This window comes from Falco peregrinus, chromosome 1 (assembly GCF_023634155.1).
Source record: "Falco peregrinus isolate bFalPer1 chromosome 1, bFalPer1.pri, whole genome shotgun sequence".
Taxonomy (NCBI): domain Eukaryota; kingdom Metazoa; phylum Chordata; class Aves; order Falconiformes; family Falconidae; genus Falco; species Falco peregrinus.
The window spans coordinates 119,683,721-119,705,106 of record NC_073721.1 but is presented as its reverse complement, the minus strand read 5'-3'; the positions used below and the strand labels follow the sequence as shown (position 1 = coordinate 119,705,106).

Genomic DNA, 21,386 nt, shown 5'->3' with positions numbered 1-21,386 from the left:
TACTGGTAGTAATGGTATTTTTAACTTATTGCTCAAGCATTCCAAAGCCTTAACGGTTTCCCAGAATACATGAGGGACTCGGGCAAAGTGTTAGCCATGAGTTCACAGCACTGGAGAGAAGTATTATATAGGGCTAGAACATCTCTAAGGAAGATACCATGTGCTAGCAAAGAAAGAACGCAGGAACATATGTCCGGTTAAATAGAAAACAACCACATCCCTTCAAAGTCAGGTGGAACGTATAACAAGAAAATAAAAGAAGGTGGTTTTGTTGGGTTTTTGTGGGGGGTTGCTTTGGTTTTGTTTTGTGGTGGTGACGGTGTGGTTTTTTGGTTTCTGTTTTGACTTGGAATCTGTATTGCAAACGGGTCTGATCCATAAATACTGTTCATCTCCACAGATGGGGACAGCTATTGCAAAGAAAGCAAATAGTGTTTTATAGGAACTCCTGACTCTTCAGTGGAATTCACAGGCAGTTAGAAATCCCATATCAGAAAGAAGAAATATAACAAGCCTGGATTCATATGTGTCATTGCTGAGTAACCTGTGAGGAAATGCTGCTTTATTGCAGAGAGATCATATTTGCCATGCAAGTAGCCTGTGAAGCTGGTAGAGGTCAAGTCCCATAATACTATAGGCCACTACAGTGGGAATTTCCTGTGATGTTGTAGATCTTAGCAGCGATATCTTCAAAATACTTGGGTTTACAACAAGGCTGGTGGAAAAAAAAAAGGGGGATGGGGTGGGGAGGGTGTGGGGGGAAAAAAAGAGGAAATTCTTCTAGCATGAACAGCTACAAAATCTAGTGTTACTTTCCTTAGCTAACCCATTCCTGCCTCGCAAAGGAAAGGAGTTGAAGGAATTGGCAAGTTACTTCCTTGGTTTTGTGTTATTTTGTAAACTACCACTCAGTGTATTTCAGTTAATGCTGCTTTGTCGGAACTATAATTTACTAATGGAGGAAGTATAGCATGTCTTCATGTATGTCAGCCTATGGCCAGTTGCACTATAAATCACATTTATATTGATAGACCTCATGTAAAATGAGGTCCCTTTTTGTGCTTCTACACTAAGCTGAGCAACTTGGTGACAAAATAAACCTACCCTGTGCCAGTTCTTTTTTAGAGAAGGAAAACAGCATGGTTTTTGAGCAATGGTAATTAATGCTGAAGGATGAATGTGTGAGCCTACTCAGCATTACAGGGGGACAAGCAATCCTGCCTAATCTAGAGCAGCCATGTTTAAATTTATTTTTTTAAAGTTTATTATTAACCTCTCTTCAGAACACAACAGAACAAGTTTGGCAAAACAACCTTCCAGCCACTATAGGGCTGAAAATATATGTGCTCAAAGACATCTTATTTTGGAATACCACCACCTTATTGTCATGCAGGTGTGACTCGCAGAGACTTGTCCCTGCTGCTTGTTTTTATTGAGGAAGATGGCTGAGGTGGTGGAAAGGGGACATAATGCGCCTCAGCTTGGGAGGAGTGACTTCAGTCTTCCTCACCTTTATCTCTTCTTTGTGGCCTTTTTCTCCCTTTTTTCTGTCTTCATTGCCAGCTGGCAGGTCACTGTCCTGCTTTGCAGTGGGGTGTTAGCTTGCTTAAACAAGTCTGATTTCCGTACTTGAAAAGCTTTGCAGACCCCAGACTGGAAAGGGACTGCAGGTTTCCAAGCAGACTTGTCTTCTGGGATAGGGGGGTGATGCTCTAATCAATGCCTAGTCCTTGAATTCTGGGCATTAGAAACAGGACAAAACCTTATAGATGATGTTGAATAGGGTTAGGCCAGGATGGTCTAGTGATGGTCCAGGAAAGAACTGTATCCTGCAGCATGTTCCTTGTGCAGGGCTTGCCTCATTGTTAAAAAACAAGTACAAGGGTTCTTCACTACTTACTGGCAGTAATGTTGTAGTAGTCCAATTATTCTGTAACTTATTAGCAAAAAGTTTGGAGGAACCTGAACTTACGGATTCACAGCAACTGCTTTGAGACCCTTTCCTCCCATTCTAGTTACAACTTAAATTCCACAAAAGTAGAGGACACTAAGAATGAACACTACCTCCTGGACTCTTCAGCTAAGTAAGGATTCTAGGAAAAGCTAACAGATCTGAAGACATCACTGCACATTCTTTTTTATTTATATTTTTTTCCTGAACCTCTACAAACCCCTTTGGATGTGATTTTCGCTCTTAATCTATGATGCCACGTTTGCCCTTATGCATTATTTATTTTCACTCAGGTTTTAGAACAATCATCTGCAAATTGCAATTCTTAGTACTCATTTATATGCAGAGATTGCACTGATTTAACTAACAGATTTTTAAATCAACTCAGTTAATTCAATGCAACCCATATGTGAGCAATTAGCTTAAGTCAGTTAAAAATCCTCTTCAAATATATGGGTATAAGCCACATTTAAAATAAGAAAGTCAGAATACAGGAATTAGAAACAGGCTAAATGACACTAATTTAAAAGTGAAGTTTTAGTTAATTTGATATGCTTTCATCAGATCTTAGGTTCTCTTCCTGGTTTCTCACTGATTTACTGCTTTGTTGCTGAGTGGCTTCACTTCTCAATGTCCCTGCCTGCAAAATTAGGATTTGCTGACATTGCTTGTAGAAGGATGTAAGTGGTGCTGTTTGGGAAAATATGGTTTTCCCCACTATGCAAAGCTTAAGCTTTTCTATGAATAACAGGTAGTCAAAACTGGAGCCAAATATTCCCATTTAAAAGCAGTATTTCCATTTGGAAGTGTCATCATGGTGCCATTTGGGAGTTGTTTGGCTGCCCTGTTGTCCTGGCTCCCCCAGCCAAACTACAACTCCCATGTTGCATTATAATTTTGCATCTTACTGAATGGCTGTCATGTTGCATTCGGGGACGTGTGGCCCAGGCAAAAAGACCCTCTGATAGAGAGGAACTGGTGCCTAAAAAACCTCAAGTGCCTGTTTTCTAACATATGCTGAGACAGCTTTCTTAAAGAGTTCTGATATTTTGGATGGTACCATTTGGAGTTTTGGCCGAAAAGTCAAAGTTTTAAGGGGAATAGAGTGTTTGATTGGTGAGGAAAAGTCAACACATCCTGCAGAAAGTAGATACTTGTTATATGAAACCTGTGCTGAAAATTGAATTTTCCATCCAAACCCAATGATTTAAAATGCTGGTTTAAGGCTTTTTAATCAATTATATACAAAGTATTTGAAAGGTGTTTGAAAAGACTCTTGAGATGACCCCATCTCATGGACAATGACAAGAAACTGAGAACGCTGTTTTTATTTGCTCCTTCATAAAACAGCACAAAGCATTATTGCATTTTTCTCATAAATGATGGTACAAAGTGTGGGCAAATACAAGTGAATGAATTATCTGGAATTTAATAGCTCCTGTTGTTACAACTAGAAGAAATAGAAGTCTGATGGGCATCCTTTGATGTGGAACTGGGAGGGAGGTTCGCTTATCTGTGGCAATGCTGTTAACTGACCTTTTCAGTAGGTCACGTGAACTTCTTGTCTTACTTGATTATGACATTGACAGCATTAGCTGGGGTGAAGCAGATTTCATTCCGTGTGTCTAACTGATTTGTGCCCAAATGCAACTTAATGAAATGTGTCCACGGAGAGAAAAGAGATCCTTATAACAGAGGGAACTGGGCAAGCACAGAGACACAGTTACATGCACCAAACTTGAAGAGCACAAACTGCATCGTTTATCTTGGGAAGCAAGGATTGTCCATTGTGACAAAATCGGTCAGATGTAGCAAGTGAAACACTGAAGGCTCATTACGCTAATTAGTATCAGTGTTCAGCTGTAGGGAGGCAAGAAGAAGCTGGCAGTGTGATATTTCAGGATAGCATTCGCCCAAGAGGAAGCATTATACGTCATGGATTCATTAGTGCCGGGAGGGAAGAGTCGTACAGCAGCCACAGTCCAAAATGAGACAGATCCTTTCAAAGGCATCCTTAAATTGGCTGGTATCCAGAGAGCACATGTCATTCAGGATATAAGTTTGGCATTGTGTGCGTGTATAAGGTGCAATAAAAAAAGGGAAGAAAGTAATAAAAAAAAATTCCTCTTACAGGCTTAGGAGTAAAATAGGCAGTAAGAGTTCACAGTACGATTGAAAAATCACCTTTGCTTGGTACTTTATGAGAATCTCTTGGGAGAAGTTGACTTTCCAGCCTTGTTTTTCATCATTGAGTTAAACAGTGCATGTCTGTCTTGGTGCTCTAATACTAACTGTGGCCTTTACTCATGGTGAAAGCAGGTGTGATAGTAAGATGTGGTGCAAATGAGGCTTGAGGGCAATTAGCATTGCAGTAGGTCATAAGTAAGTGGGGAGGGGATTGTAAATATAATTTAGGAATGAAATGCATGCTTGAGGAAAAAGAGATATGGAATAAGGATTGTGGCTCCTGAACTCCCAGACGCTTTGGTTATGTTGGGAAGGGAAACTGCTCTTGAGCCTGTTATACTATACAGGCTCACATTGTGTTCACATTGCTTGCAGCCAAAATGAAAGAATGAATTATCAGAAATGAACTGTTGTCTGCAGTAATGCTGATGGGAACTGTTCCATTCATCAGTGTCTGTGTATACGCCTTGAAGCTAGTCACCTGCATTTCACTGTAAACAAGGGAAATTCTAATAACTTCACCCCCTGAACAAAGGAAAAACATCACCTTCTTCCCTTCTTGGAGTAACCAGGTGAAGGGATCACCTCACTGCAGGGATACCCTGGGGCTTGACAAGATGCAAAAGTGAGATGTCCCAAAGGGAGCTTTAAGTGGCTCATTTTCATGGTGGGAAAGATATTTCATTATGAAATCAGTGGTGCAGTCCAGAGTATGGTAGGAAAAAATACCCTGCCCTCTGTTCCCGCATCTTTGATTCCAGCTGTACAGTGCAGTACTGCAAGTCTGTACATATGTCTGCTATAAAATGAAGAGCTCTACAAAGAAGTTCTCAGCACTTCGTGTTTTGCCTTATGCTGTTAAGACGCAGAAATTTCAGGGGATGGAAGACTAGTTAGCTGCCATTCTAAAGCTTCTGAAAAATATCCAAATATTTAAATTCCAGTTTGTTTTACATCACTCTGTGGTGGGTTGACCCTGGCTGGATGCCCAGCACCCACCCAGCCGCTCTGTTCCTGCCCTCCCCAGCTGGGCAGGGGAGAGAAAACAGAACGAGAGGGTCCTGGGGGAGGGCAGGGCAGGGACATCACTCAGCAGTTACCGTTGCCAGCAAAACAGACCCAAAGTGGGGAAATCAGTGCAATTTATTATCATTTGGCCATGGCCAGCAGCAGGTCTGTCAAGAAGCCGGCTGGTGTTGGCTCCATCTGCACAGGAGAATCTTCTGGCAGCTTCTCACAAAAGCCACCCCTGCAGCCCCCCCGCAGCCCAAACCCTGCCAACAAACCCAATACAATCACATAAGCGTGCTGTTTCATTGGATTGCTCTCAATGTAAAGCCTCCAATATTTATGTTGTTCTGGTGATATTCTGTTTCTGGAATGATCGTTGGCATCACAGGGCAATACCATGACACCATGCCTGGTGGCATTGGATGAGCATCTCTGTGAAGTATACATATGATGAGTATAGTCATGATGGTTTCAGCACATGGGCTTGAACAAAGCCAGTCAAAGACAGAAAATAACGGTTATATTTCTAACAACTTCCTTTAAATTATAAGGGAGGGCTTATAATTTAAAGATGATGATGCTTTCTCACATCACTGATCTTGATCTCTGGAAAATTTAAAATTAGGACAAATGGAGGATCCTGCCTGCCCACACCCCCCACACGCAGCCTTTTTTATTCTCCAGATTGCTCTGGGCTTTCTTAATGGCAAGACCAAAACACATTAATGAAAATATTTCTGCTTCCATCCTAGGCAGTGGTTATTTATAAAGTCCAGCATGTTGTGGCTGGTTGAGGCTGCCCCGTGCTGCTCAGTGGCATCCTGATATTTACTTGTGCCTAGTTCCTTTTACATAGATATTCTTATCCTGCGCTAGTACTACTGTCTGCTTTTAAGATGCACAACAAATGGTGATGCTGCTCTCTACATATCAAACGCAATGCATCCCTTTAGATTTTATAGTTCCCTGTAACCCAGGTGCTGTTATTATCGGTCTTGACATCATTCATTCAATATGATAGGCCCCGTCTTTCCATTTATCTGTAATGGACAGGAGACTTTGAATCATATTATCTTCCAAGCACAGCAACATCTTTTCTTTAAAATGTAACTTTTCTCTCCATTTTTTTGTTTTCTTCCTTGTCTAATATCTTGTGTATTGTATTTATCCCCAATCTCTTTACTCTGCACCTCCTGTTCCCTTTTGTTTTGTTTTTGCTATGTATTTATCTCTTTCTCTCTCTCTCTCTCTCTCTCTCTCCCCACCCCTCCCATTTTTGTATCTGTGTAGGGCACTGATCTAGGCTTATTGCAATCAACTAAAAGGTGCCCTTGACCTTATTATGGCTTAAGTTAGGACCAGGTATCATCTCTTCTGTATATGTGGCTTGTGCAGTATTTGAGGTCACCTTGTCCTCAAAGCCAAGCAGGCTTAAGAGTACAATGGCAAAGAAAACACATCTTTAGTAAAACTTAATGTCAGGCTTTGAGGTACAAGATTAAAAGCAAAGTCTTAAAAGTGCAAACAGCTGTAAAATACAATTCTGTCTTAAACTGAACAAGTCCATTCTTTAGCTACCTAGTCTCTTTCTCGTTAATGCCCTGTGAGGTGTCCCTGCCTTGAAAGCAAGAGTCTAATGTTCCAATTAGAAGTTCAGTTACTTCCTATGGTCTTAGAAGAGGAATCTCAACCTGATCTTTCTGTCTTGGTGTATCAGCTTCAGATGGTAGGGATCCTGTTTTCACAGAGTAGCTCTCCTACATGATTACCTGCATTTATCAATCTTTAGAGCTGAGGATTGCATAGAAATAGGAATATTCTTGGTGCCATATGATGATGATATTTAAAGCTAGCACTCACCAACAGAATCACCTAAGGAGGAATTCACTCTGCTTGGAAACAGTCACGAGTTACCTTTTCTCCAGGGACTGAATGGCTTGAGTGCTTTGATTTTTTTCATCTTACTGAACTAGGTGGCACTGGTGGAGTACATCTGAAGGACAGACTACCCAAGTGTTTATTTTCTTGGGCAACAGTATATGCTGAACTTTGCATTAACTGAATGCTTTGCTCTGTATCATTGTGGCAATCTGTTTTCTGGCCATGTCTATTTAGAAGAGTCTAGTTAGCAAGGATCAGAGGACCTCCTCTTCCACCAGCTCCATAGCTTCTCTTGAGTCACTCTACAGATACAGAAATACCGTGGGGGTCTGCTTGGAGAAGGTCAAATGCATCTGTTTCTTCTCCTTGTGCTCTACTCTGCTTCGTAGCCACGCACTGCCCCAGAGGTCGCTAATAGCTATCCCATAGGCTGATACACATCAAAGAATGTCCTGGCTATGTGAAGGTAGAAGAGGAGGCAGGGCTATAACAGAAGCATCAGGCTTGTGAACAGGAGAAACTCAGTTTAATTGTTTTGAATGTATCTGGGTGGAAGATACGTAACAAATAGAATTACAGGTAGGCTATACAGAAACACAGAGTTGGGGTTTTCTTCACTTATTGGAATTCTTTTTGGAAAATGTTATTGTAATTTCCTTTCAGCTGTTACTAGTCCCATCCAAGGTGACAGCTAGTCTTGCTAATGCTGCAAAGGCGAAAAGGCGCATAAAACATTTAAAGTAAATATAATAGCTTGGAACTGTGTTGTAAGAAATGCCTTTGATTTGAGCAGTGAATTTCATTAAATCCTGCCAGACATTCAAAGCTAGTCTCAGCTTCCCAGCCCCTTTATTTGTTATCAGCAGTTGGAATCAGCTTAATATTTTACCTTCACCCTTGGTTGCAGAGCATAACGGACAAAACCGTTATCTGAGGATGTCATCACTGTTAGGAAAGAGAGAGAAGAAAGGAAGGGATAAGGGCAAACAAGGCTGCCAGGGAGCTGGTATCTACATAAGTAAACAGACTAACAGTATGGGAGGATGGAGCAGAATGGGAAAAATCTGCATCTCATAATTTAATTAATGTTCTGCATCTCCTTAAGAGCTGCGGATACAAGCTGTCAGGCTTTGGGCTAATATTTAAAGGTTATTTAAATGAGCAGAGATGTTAATCATTGAAGGGGCAAAGCTGAACATTGTCTTGCAGCTCTTGCCTACATGCAGGGATGTTACCTTCCTTCCCTGCAGTAAATAAGAGCTCTCAAGTTATTGATTTAGATTTGGATTACACTTACTAAACTAATACTAAGCAACCACCAGCATCTGTGAACTGCAGAGGAGGGGATTGTCTTGTCATAGAGTCACATCCAAGAAGAGTCACAATTTGTATCAGAGCAAGAGAGTTGGTAAATTGTATTATGGACAGGGTGAAACCTGTCTGAAGAGTGAGGGTGCTGTGGACTGCAGAGATGTCAGCATGCTGCGTGGAAGCTCTGTTCATGTGCGAGTAATGCGTTGCAGTCCACGGGCCACAGTGGAACCAGCTTCAGCAGTAGGAAACACTAGTGCCTTGTCACACCATCTACTTGGGTTTAATGTGTGTTAATAGACTTGATTAGGAGTTTTTCTTACATGGTCTTCTAACAGGTCTATGGTATTTCTTTATATGTTCTGAAGGAATAAGGAATTTTTTAATGGAGATTTTTAGTCTAAGAAATAGTGAAATAAAAATTGAGCTTGGAGTTTGTTTGGCATTAATATCTGTATTAACTGAATGGTTTTGTTTTTACTCCCCTGTATGTTTGGCTTTGTATGTTGGACTCTTCCAGCATGTATCAAGGTATTTTAGCAAAGGCACACGTGCAGATGGTTTGGGTAGGCACAAGCTAGTGTTAATCCCCACAGGAGAAGTGGAAAGTGTGGAAGGGGTTTTTGTAAGCAATTACAATGTTAAGAAGGTATTTCTGTAGGTCTGAAATAATAAGACTTTTCCTTTTCTTCCTTCTTGATGTTAAATTGAAGTATGAGAATAAAATTCCAGCTATGATCCTTTCCCTCAGAATGAAAATTCTGTTGTTATTTTCAGTTAATTGTGCTCCCTGATATAACTGTGGTGCAGGAAGACATCACATGCTTATGTCAAGGAAGTGTTTGGATCTTATTTTTTTACTGGCTACATTGGGGAAAGATGAGTTTCTGAATGCAAGCCAATGATTCTTTATGTGAAGTTATACCTATTGAAAGGAAACTGTGTAAGCACACAAGTTCTTGGCAGAAATACAGCTGCTAATCTCATTTGAGTAGCTGTTGTCCTGAAGATCAGAAGAGGTGAGCCTAAAGGTAACTTTATTTGAAGAGCCTTTGACAAATGTAACAGAAGTTGTCATGTTTTCATGTAGAATTTTTGGCAGAAGCATCACAGCCGCATTTGCTGAGCTCCCATGTGTTAGCTATTGCTAATGTTTTTTGATTTGCTGAATGAGTGACATGGGAACTATGGATTATGAAGAAAGAAGGGAATTCAGATAACAGTGAAACTACAGTAAACCTGGAAAATGGATCTTGTGATGTTGCCAGAAACCCCAAGATGGCATTAGAGACCTTGCTTTTCTACATTAAAAATGTATGAAATATTCTTAGTGACTCTTATTATTTCTTTGTCTTCCATTCTTAAGCAGTTTCCATTGTTTATTCCCTTTTCTTTTAAGGCTTACCTGATTTACAACCTCTTTCTTCAAGCAGCATTTGCAATGCATTGATAATGCCAAAGATGTTACCATAGCTCCAGTGCAAGGCTCTGCTAATACAACAGAGGGCTGTGTCCCCATAAATACATTTGTGCTTTATTTTGTTCTAGGAGGCTGGATCAGCAAAGCTGGATGCAACTCCATAGCTAGAAGTTCATCCAATACTTAAGATTTTTTAAAAATATATTTTTTTTAAATTTTTGAAGCACAAGCCAGTCCAAGATTACAATGCCACTAGAAGTGTTCTAGTGCTGAACTGGAGAGTATGGAGAAGATGAGGGCCTACCACAGTACCTCATGCTCCAGGACTGGTTCCTGAATTTTATCAGCACACCACAATTTGAAAATTGTGAAGCAAATTACAGCAAATCCTTTGAGAACTGTGAGGAGGCTCTGATCTACACACAGTCACTAACAAGGGAGGTTAGTTGGATTTTGCAAAATAGTACAGTGACATACTGCTCCATACGGTCAAGTATCCCACACAACCTTCCACTGATCACTGAGTCAGTAACGGAATATTTTCGAGCCAAGTAAGAGAAACATTTTCTCAGTGCAGATCTGGGATCCTTATTTAGCTTTTTATTCAGCCTTTGCAGTGAAGCTAGGTAATTGTTCTACATAATGATGTAGCATGCATCAAGATCTTCTTGATGTGCTTTAGATAGTGGCATTTCTTGTGAGGGGAGAAGCTTAAATGAGATATCCAGCTCATCTCATTTAAGTGCATTCATATTTCAGACTGGTCGAAGAGCTTCGAGTGCCTGTCTTCAATTAGAATGAGTAGGAGTTGGATGTGCTTGTTTGCTGTGGAGATTTTGAGAAGCCTGTGCTCTGTGTAAGCTGGGTGAATTTCATAGACAGCACAGAATTTAGAATATTTCTGAAGAATATTTGTTTATAAGTAGTCTTTTTATTTGTATGTACTTAGGTAAAGGAAAAACTGCATTTATTTTCTGATCTGACAGGACTGTGCACTATGTGAACCTAGGAAGGAAAGGAAATTATAAAAGTCATATACTATAAGCACCTATAAAATATAATAATGAAAATTGGTTCGTTCTAGCCAGATATTCAAAACCTTTATGTCCGTGTTCTAATATACATTCCCTGTCCTGATGCCAGGGCTTGCCAGAATCAGAAACTTTTTGGAATCAGCTTTTGCTAGTTTGTGATGTGTTTCTTTCTGATTTCAGCCACCGTTGTTCATTGAGTGGAGATGATCTGAACAGACAGTGGTTGACACCCAGTTCGCAGCTCCATCCAACTATTTACCATGCCAAAGGTCTTCTCTATTACCTGCGCAGCATTGGCCGGGCTCCTCTGGTAAGCCTCTTCCATGATCTTTTGTGAATTATTGTATATGGATTGCTTACTGCAGTTGCATGAACAGTCTTGTTTTAAAGCTAGAGTGATTTGTAAAGCATCATGTGCTGTTTCACTTTCATCTTACTGAGTGTTTTGAAAGTCTTGGATATTTATTCTTTACTGAATGTTCTAACCAACAACTCCAAATTTCAGACTCTCTGCACACCTGGAATATAAGTGAGAAAATAAATTCCTTAAAGCCCATTAATATCCTTGAAGTACTCCAACTAAGCTAAATACTATGAATATCTTATTGCTATCTTCATGGCAATAAATAGGAGAAATTCCACAAATATTTAGCCTGAATGGACTGTTCAAAAGCCCATGTTGGAACAAACCATGCAATCACAAAAACACAAGAAGCAGCCCTCAAAATGTCTGAACTTGCATGTTGTTTTGGTAATGAAAAAAAAATGGCTAGGTCTGGGGGTACCAGAAATTCATGAGACATGAGTCTCTTCTCAAAGCTGCGACTGAGAAAGGGCTGGGGCCCATTCCATTTGCTCAATCTTGTTGCCCAGCAGAACAAAAAGATAGTTCTGACCCCTGAGAAGAAAAACCACAGGGAGGTTCGAATTTTAATGAACAGGCATAGATGCACAGACTGGCAGGTTGGCTAATGATAGCTACGGTCAGTCAGGAAATGTCCAAAGACATCAAATTCCCTCTGGGTTTGATGAGAAAAGCCCCAGACAAGCTGAAAATGTCTGAGCTTCTTTAAGTGAATTCTTGAGGGAAGATGGTTTCTGGCTAAGGCAACAGCCCTGAAATTCAACTCTGCAGGCTGAGGAATACTGTGGAAATTCAACTCCATTGTGAATTTAGTCACCAACCTTTTCCTTTGGTTCAGAGCAGTGTAGGATCAGTCTTGTTTTACCCTGTGATTTGCTATTTGGCCTTTTTTAATGCATAACCATGCTTGTCATATCCAGGTACATACAGTTGAACACTCAGAGCAAGTTCTCATTATTGCTAAGTGGAGAGAGGCTATTGATCCTATCATCTCCCTCACTCATGGGCTGCATGTCAGCCTTGGTAAACTGATTTTTCTTTGCCTTTGAAGAATACATTGATTTTAGTTTATACATGCTCAAAAATGCCTCCTCCAGAAGATAGCTGGTTGCTGGGTTTCTCCTTATTCTTTTTTTTTTTTCTCCTTCCTCCAACCTCCAAGATCCCAGGGAGCCAAGTTCACTGATAGCCAAATGATTTCTGTGAAGTGACTTAGTTTCATTTATCCTGGGGATGTGCAAGCAGTTTCTTCAAAGCAAAGCTGCTTGAAGGAGAAAAAGAAAGAACTTTTAAAGTTAACAGCCTTTCAAACCAAAGCCATTTTAATTGGTAGGTTCTATAGAGAACAGCCTGCTAAGTGGTGGGTTGTTTTTTTTTTTTTTTACTTGTTGGCTCTGGGAACCCTAGTAAGATGAGGGACTGGATGTGCTATGACATTTTAGCACTTTGTGGCAAGGGATCTCCTTTTGACTGAGAGCAGCAAAGCGGGAGTGTTGGAGACCACCTTGTTTGGGAGCAGCCAGGTCTGATGGGGAAAGGAAAGTTGTGCTCTCCTTGAGTAGTTGTGGTGCTAAACTCTAAACTGCTGTGGTTTAAAGTTATAGCTGGCAATGCAGTTGCAGCAATCAACAGGGAACCTGTAGCTTGTATAAAGAGTCTGAGCTTTAGTGAAGAGCAGGACGCCCTTAGAGGGGATGTAAAGAACTTCCTAGGGACCAGGAGGCACTGTCCATTTTGGTGCCATTCAAAGGTGTTATATTGAGCTTGGAAACAAGCATCTGCCTGCAAGGAATGCAGCTCATTGTGAGGAAAAAACCCCTAGGCATGTCTACCTCCAAACTCTGAGTTTCAAAGTCCTGTCATAATGCTATTAAGGAAAAAAATAGACTTCACACACATTAAAAAAAAAAAAAAGTCAAAATATTCTGTTTTCCAACAGATTTTCTTGCTTTTCATTTTCTATTTTGCTTTTCCTTTATTTTAAAAGGTGCCTGGTTCTATGACTCATAAGGAGGGTTGGATTTTGATTTAGAAAGCAGTCCTTACCTTTAGTCAGTGCTGGCAAATAATTTTAAATAGATAAAAATATGCAAGTGTATCTTGAGTCATATCCCAGTGAGTGCAAGCCTTGGGAGTTTAACTGGTTTGTGTGTATTAGTGTCCCAGCCATACAGAAAGACAGGCTGGAAGAAAAGGACTGGTAGGTCTCAGATTTGCTTAGTGTTTGCCCAGCCATATCCCAGGAATAATTCTGTATTGGGTGCTCAAACTACAAAATACAGCTTAGCCTTGGCTGAATCGTGAGACATAAGCTACCCTGTAGTGTGAAAAGGAGGCAGAAGAATGTATTACAATGAATAACTGCATATAAACATTGGGAGTGATTGCAGTATCCAGCAAACTTGTTTAAAATATAGCTCTGTGCAACTTGCAAATAGAAGAATAGTTCAGTAGTATTGACACTTCTACTGTGGAAGCTGGTGACAGCCATGACCTGAAACAACAGCCATATTACAGAGCCTGGCTTTGATAATCCTTTATATCAATAAAGTCTCATTCCAGACCTGTCACTAAGGATTCATCTGCAGGTTTCTTGAGGTGTAGAATTATAGACCTGCTACTGATCAGGCAGCCCCACTATCTGACTATGTGATCATCCCTGTGTAGTTTCTGATATATAAAATAATATTTTAGGCAGATAATATATTGTGTCTCTTGTGTGTTGGTAATTCTGTAAATTGGCAGGTAATTGATACCCAGTTGAGCTGGGTTCTCTGCCTTGAAATAAGACGAAAGATATAAAATCTTCTTTGATATTCATAGGAATAAATTCTAGATGGTACCTGTGGTTAACCTAAGCTATGACTGTGTATTGCTGATAGCTTAGATGAAACACTAGCTGGAAAAATGTCTGTCATTAGCAGAACCAATAAATGCAGCTCTTTGGAGGAGACATTACAGGATAATTGCATGTGGTTCAGACAGTTACTTCAAATGCAGGGGCTGCAGAAGCCCTGCAAAATACGCAACAGCCTGAGGGGGCTGAGTCTCTGGGGTCTGTGCAATGATGGATTTTTTTCCTTTAGAAATGATGCTGCTTGTAGGTTTGCACCAACGAGCGGTTCTCAGACTGCCCTGTTTGTCCTCTCCTTTCCGCCTTTGCTGGGTGGCATGGGTATAAATAAAGCAAGAGCAGTTGCTGCTGAGTAGGTTGCTGTTTGCATGCTCCAGGTGTGGAAAGTGTATGCTGCAGGGGTGGTGATGTGCAGATCCAGAGCCCTGCAAAGAAAGCTGGAGGTGAGTAGTGATGCAGGAAAGAAAGTTGATAGGTCAGAAACCGAAAGAAAGAGCAGTGTATAAGCTATGAGATATGTATAATTGACCACCTAATTAGTAGTGGTGAGATGGTTCTTTATCCATGGGTGCCTTAGCCTCTCCAGTATATCAACCTACTGTTTGTCAGAGGAGCTAAAAGAATGTACATGCTCAATTCCAAGATAAACTCCCTTACTTGCTGCAGCTAAACTTAATTACTGCATAGCTGAGAAAAAAACATACTAGGGTAAATCTTGCCCTAACAGTTGGTGGAAGAAGTTCATCTACTCCATCTGTTTTTCCCCTCTTGTATATGTATTTATACAAGAATATGTATTTATATATATACATTTATATATGAGTGTTGATCTACTTGAGGAAAAGAAGCCTCTACGGAGCAATCTGGACAGGCTGGACCAATGGGCAGAGGCCAACGGTATGAGATTCAACAAAGCAAACTGCTGGGTCCTGCACCTGAGTCACACCAACCCCACACAACACTACAGGCCAGGAGAAGAGCAGCTGGAAAGCTGCCTGGTGGAAAAGGACCTTGGGGGGCTGGTCAACCCCTGGCTGCATGTGAGCCGGCAGTGTGGTCAGGTGGCCAAGGAGGCCAATAACTGGCTTGTATCAGAAACAGTGTGTCGAGCAGGATGAGGGAAGTGGTCATCCCCCTGTACTCGGCACTGGAGTGGCCACACTTCAAATAGTGTTCTAGTGAGGGGGGGGTCGGTCTCTCCTCCCGAGTAACAAGTGATAGGTCAAAATGAAATGCCCTCAAGTTGCACCAGGGGAGGTTTAGATTGGGTATTAGGAAAAATTTCTTCACTGAAAGGGTTGTGAAGCACAGGAACAGGCTGCCCAGGGAGGTGGTGGAGTCACCGTCCCTGGAGGTATTTAAAAGATGCATAGATGTGGCACTTAGGAATGTGGTTTAGTGGTGGACTTGGCAGTGCTAGGTTAACGGTTGGACGTGATGATCTCAAAGGTCTTTTCCAGCCTAAACAATTCTATGGTTCTTTTTTTTTTTTACCCCATATTCCTCCCCATCTCTTTTTATATCAATCTGTAATTCTTCCCCACCTTCCTACACCCATTCTTTTGTCTTCAAAATAAACCCTGGAAAACTGTTCAATGAAATCTTGAAAGTCCTTTCTACTCAGTGGTGAATACTGGTTTAAAATGAACCAATTCCTTCTCTTTAGAAGTTCTTGTCTTTTCATTGACAGATTTCTGAATATTCCTGATAAAGACATGGAGAATATATGTAACAGCAGTGTGTATATTGACTTCATATCTCAGAGGGCACTGAGATTGATTATTCTTTAAGACTTGGGTCAATATTTACCTCTTGGGTCATTAAATCGTGATTTTCATTTCTATAGGAGTCGATATCTGCTTATAGAGGCTATTCAAACTTCTGCTAAAACTGGGAATGTGCCTTGCGCCTAGTTTATATGACAGCTGACATAAGAGAGATGAATTAGATAGACAGATAGATTAGTGTGGAATAAGATTATTGGCCGTGAAGATTGGTCATGTTCTGTGCTCAGCTTCCAGGAATTCATGTAAAGATCTGACAGCATCGTGCAATACCATTGCACAATTGTATTTTCCTGAAAGTTATGTAGCACAGGTTTTGAATTTAAAGATGACAGACTGATGATTAATTGCTTGGGAAAGCACAGATTTCAAATCTCGTGGGGATAAAGCTGAAGTTTAGGAGTTCAGAAGTGGAAAGCGCCTGACAAATTGCTCTGTTGTTGTATCATAAGTTACCATGAACCCTTAGGTTCCTGAGTTGCCATGGATTCCTGCACAGGTGTCATGTTTGTTTCTGCTGCAGACAGAAATGCACTAGTCTTGACTCTGGGTCCCTGAGACCATGTCAGATCGAATAAATAAAGCAAGATACAGTTGACTAACAAAGTTTGACACAGGTTATAGACATGGCCCAGAGTCTAGGCTACTCTGAAGTGACACGGGGGGAAAAAAACCCCAACAACATTAACACCCCACCTGCGATCTTATAGTGCGTATTAAGAAAATCCAGGAAACTTTTTCAATGTTCAAGATTTTTCTTTTTTTTTTTTTTTTTTTTTCATCTTGGTAGGTATTCTGCGACTACCATGGACACTCCCAGAAAAAGAATGTTTTTCTGTACGGTTGCAGCATCAAGGAGACTTTGTGGCAAGCAGGCTGCCTGGTTGACACAGCAGTTATCACAGAAGATGTTGGCTACAGGGTAGGTCCACTTTGTTCCTTTCTGCAGTTACTGGTGTCTAAGTGCGCCTTTGTAGATAGTTAAGACAATGCCAGCTCACAAATTTTGGAGATAGGTGCAAGCTTCCCTTACTCTGGAGGAGTAATGGTCCAGAGAGTTTCAAATAATGTGTAATATCTTCATATCCTGGATATTAGCAAGAATATTGTTAGTAGATGGCTCCCTATGTATTTCATTTTAGTAAGATGCTGTGTTATAATCTTTGGCAACAGACTAGTAGGACAGACATATTTTTGTGTGGTTTATAATTTCTAAATATATGCAGAACTTTGCTCGCACCACCATAATAAGAAAATAAGTAGGAATTACGTAATGAAACCTGAGAAAATGACAACATGCCACTGTCCTACTCAGTTGAATCGCTTCATCACAAAATGCTCCTGGTGCCACTGAAAAGACCAGAGAATTCAGTGGGTGTCAAACAGATCTAATGTAGTGGAGTTATCTTCACAGCAAGCGCTTGGTGTCATAGCTAGGGATTTTTTTTTTTTAAATTATAAAGAATAAATACTAAAATCTGGTTTATTTCTACTGCATGTGAATGTCTGCACTCATCAAATTCTTCTCTAGATTTCCTGTCTATCTCTTTTCTTGTGCCTGTTTTGACGCTATTTCCCTCCTAAATGGCAAATTTATTGGAGAAAAAAGAATCTTGTAAGCTCTAATTATAGTCTTAAAAAATGTTAATTTCACAAAACATTAATTGTGGCCTTAAGCTGATTATAGAGGTATAGCTTGGTTTACTCCAACCTGAAAGAGGTTGAAAAGTCTCTTTCAGTTTATGTCTCTGTATAATTTTCACTACTTCAGCGCAAATAATAATTATCTTCCCATAAGGATGCCGCAGCATCGGTGTTTATCTTTTGGCATTGTACACAGCATACTGAAACTTTACTGGAAGAAAGTGCTCCAGCATTCGTCAGGAGGGATCCCTGTGGCAAACCCTGTTTCACAAAGAAAGCAGGGAGAGTGCTTACAGTCAGGAAATCTTTTGCTGTGTTTGAATTCAGAGGGCTTGAAAAGGCTGAGGATGGTTTGCTGTTACGCAAACAGAATTCAAATGCTGCTGTCAGCGTCTGGAGCCTGTCTTGAATCTGCAATGAAGAAAAGCTTCAACGCTGGCCAAGAATACTCTGCAGTGGCCTACAAGAAAGATTTTGTGGTTCAAATCCTCTTTTGCACAAAACAGGAGATGGGTGCCTGCTGCAGTTCCTGCTGATGGGTCACTTTCTTCCTTCTTAGTCTGGATCAGCTCGGGTATATAGGAGAACACATCTGCAATAGCAAACTGCAGCAGATCACCTGTCTCACACCTGCTTTCTTGCACTGTTTGCACAGGTTTCTCTCCTGCCTCCTGTAGGTATTTGGGGATTAATCTGGCCTCTGCGATTGATTTTTCTCCCTGGGAGCAAGAACCAAATACCTCAAGAAAATGTTGGGTTTTGGAACAGCCTTTGCCTCATAGGTCATAGACTCATCTCTCACCCTTGACAATATACAGATCTTCGTTAGCTTCCAATATCTGGTGGCTTTGGGTGACTTGCACAGCATTGGCATCGCAAAGCCCAAATTGAAGATTTGTCCTTTTGAGAGCCGTTCCAGGGCCCTTTGACAGCAGTGTCTGCAGGGACATCAGTAAAGAAATATAATTCCATTCTTTTCTAAAGGGGCAGGAGGTTTATGGACAGGGTCCTGCGTGAAGGGAGTAGCTTCCTTTGTTATTGTGCATGCTAAATCCAGCTGTGTTCGAGAAATGGCCCACAGTCACACTGCTGCATTACCATGAAAGATCCTTGAAAAGGGTATGGTTTTGCTCTTTGAAAATATAACATTGAAAGTTAATTAATAAGAAGAATAAGTAGAGAAGAAAGAACCATTAGTGTGAAGCCCAGTGAATGCTGGTAAAATGAAAAGAATATTAAATTCAGATTTGCTAATGGTCCTAAATGAGTCCTGCATACAGAGACGTTACTGTAACCTGCCAGCAATTTTATTTAATTAAATGTAAAAGATTGATTATGCATATAATTTCAATTGTTTTAAAAAGCTAAACTGGATTAGGGATCCAAGTATTGCATTTGGTAGAATATATTTACAAAAACATCTGTGTGTTTGTTTGCAGAAGGGCAGAATGAAAACTAGCTGAGCTTTCACATACAGTTTAACTGGATCTCATGGTTGTTCTGAGGCTTATAAATGTCTGGGTAATATGGCTTTGCTGTATTTTTTTAATTCGTGTTCAACCCAAGTCTGGGAAAACACAGAAGCACCGCATGAAGGCATTTTTGTGATCCTCATGCAGCAAGTAGCACAATGAAGACAATCCAGAAACGTTGGATGCTTCACCTAAGACAAGCAGTCAGTCTTAGAGATTCCTCTGTCCAGTGCGCCCGCAGGAAAGGGTATGCTGTAGCTTTTAGTAACACACCGGAGATCTTGACTGAAGATAAGACTTGTGGTGGTCTCAGATTTTAAAATGGAATTCCTTACTTTGTTCCAGTTTTCTCCACCTCAGTTTTTTCATCTGAAAAACGGACCTTATAGATCTAAAGATCTATACCTTAGAGAGGTGATAAAGTCTATTGACAGCTGTGGCCAGCATATACTGAAAAATGAAATTTTGTGAGTGCTTAAGTTGTTTGTAAGAGGTATTGCAAAGAAGTTTAGGCCAAAGATTTATCATTCACTTCAAACATGTTTTAGGAAAAAAAATTATTCTTTCATTTTCAATGAAACCAAATATCCCCATGCAGTGCTGTGAAGTAAAGCTCAACAAAACAGAACTACAATTGCTCAGAATCAATAGGTGAAACTGATTGCTATTGGAAAGTGAAATTAGTTGATTGGCTTTCACCACCCAAACTGAATGAAGTTCAAGGTAAATGCCATTAGCAATAAGTGGGAATTCCTTTGATATGATTCCATTCAGTTCAGATGTTTAAGTAAGCGATTGTCAAAGAAATAACGGATGTCCTTGTTTTCCTTGCTTTTCTTTGGATGGATCAAATGGTCTTTTGGCATATGTTGTGGTTAGCATACCAGCACTAAAATTTAGACACGTGCACATACGTGTGTGTGCACCTAAAGGTCTGGTTTCTACATAAAGCACACCTAGTATTAATGTGTATTTATTATATGTTTCTATGGAGTGTAGAAGTAACACATTAAGCACTGTGTAATGGCTAAGTAAGTGTTGCCTCTGCACTGACGGAAATATTTGATGCTGCAGTGTATTAGGAGTGTTTATGGACTTTGGTGGGAAATATCTTGAATAAGGAAATCACTCAGGGCTAAGATGTAGTTTTTACTGGGTTTTCATGATTACTTTTTATTGTGGTTCTTTAAATGAAGTGTATAAAATATATCGCTTGCACTCAGATGAGAATATTTTGGTTTGCTTCACAATGCAAGTTAGTGAAATGTTAAGCTCTATTTTTATATAATTATGTGTGACATTCCATGAGAATACACATCCCCTTTCTCTGCTCTGTGCTAGGTTCAGACAGAACTCCTCCCACAGCTGAATCTCTTGTCAAATTGTGGATGCATGATGGAAGGAGATATAGTATAGCTGGAGAGGGGACAGTGGGAATATCAGGTGCTGAACTATGACTGCAGCCCTCTGGTCAGCACACCAGGAAGGCGTAGGTTAATGTCAAAGCAGTGTGAAAACAAAACTCTGGAAGTGACTTCAGCAGTTCCAAACTATTGGCTGTGAAAATGTTTTATTTTGAATGAGATACACCGAGTGTACTGGATATTTTGCATTTTAGTCTTTGGGGTGAAACAGATGTTGGTATCTGTAGTATCTGAGGATTTCACGTGGGATGGACATAATGCACACTGGTTGGAGCTCTCAGTAACAGTGTCTGCCGATAGATTTGATTATATACACATTAAAAACCTCAAGTGTCTCTGTATATGTATGTATGATACAAACACATGCACATCTGTTCAATTCATTTTCTCATCAGTGCTGATATTTTCTCATAGACTCTTCCTAAAATACTGGATAGAGTGGCCCCTGCATTTGTCATGAACAGCTGCAGCTTCCTGGTGGAGAAGTCTCGGGAGTCAACGGCCCGAGTGGTGGTATGGAAGGAAATGGGTGTGTTGAGGAGCTACACCATGGAGAGCACATATTGCGGCTGCAGCCATGGGCTCTACAAAGTGAGTAAATCAAAGACCCCTGTGTCACCCTTCTCCTAATGCACATTCTGGAAGGGTAAAGCAGAGGCGATAGCCATGGTCTCAGGGCTTAGCATTGTCTTCTCTCTCCAGACCCATGCAGACATGCTTCTGAGTTTCTCCTCAGTGCAATCTTTCTGTGATCCCTCACTCTTTTTGCCTTCCATGCCAGGAGAGTTCTTGTTCTGTGGTTTCATTCAACAGTGAAATAAAAAGAAACTCCAGTCTGGAGCCAAAAGCATTGAGATGAAGGAAGGAGTGTTTTTGAGATGATACAGGGCACTTATCCCTGTGAGGGCATTCACTGTGTTGTAAAAAATGTGTTGGCAGGTCATACGGACATCTTTAAGCCTAGTTCTAAGTTAAGTAATTTGAATGCTAGTGGCACCAAGCTCTTTGGTACAGGCTAGCTACCTGAGCATCCACCTGGCCAAATTAAA

The 21,386-nt window shown here is 40.6% G+C and overlaps 1 protein-coding gene across 1 annotated transcript in view; it reads left to right on the top strand.

The window, feature by feature from the left end:
* The window catches only part of AGBL1 (AGBL carboxypeptidase 1), a 273,101-nt gene that overhangs the window by 124,728 nt on the left and 126,987 nt on the right, over positions 1–21,386 (top strand). The window contains exons 19-21 of the mRNA XM_005242455.2: positions 10,976–11,105; positions 16,588–16,719; positions 20,752–20,928. Of these exons, the coding sequence (XP_005242512.1) occupies positions 10,976–11,105; positions 16,588–16,719; positions 20,752–20,928 (439 nt within the window). The remainder of the gene's footprint in view (positions 1–10,975; positions 11,106–16,587; positions 16,720–20,751; positions 20,929–21,386) is intronic.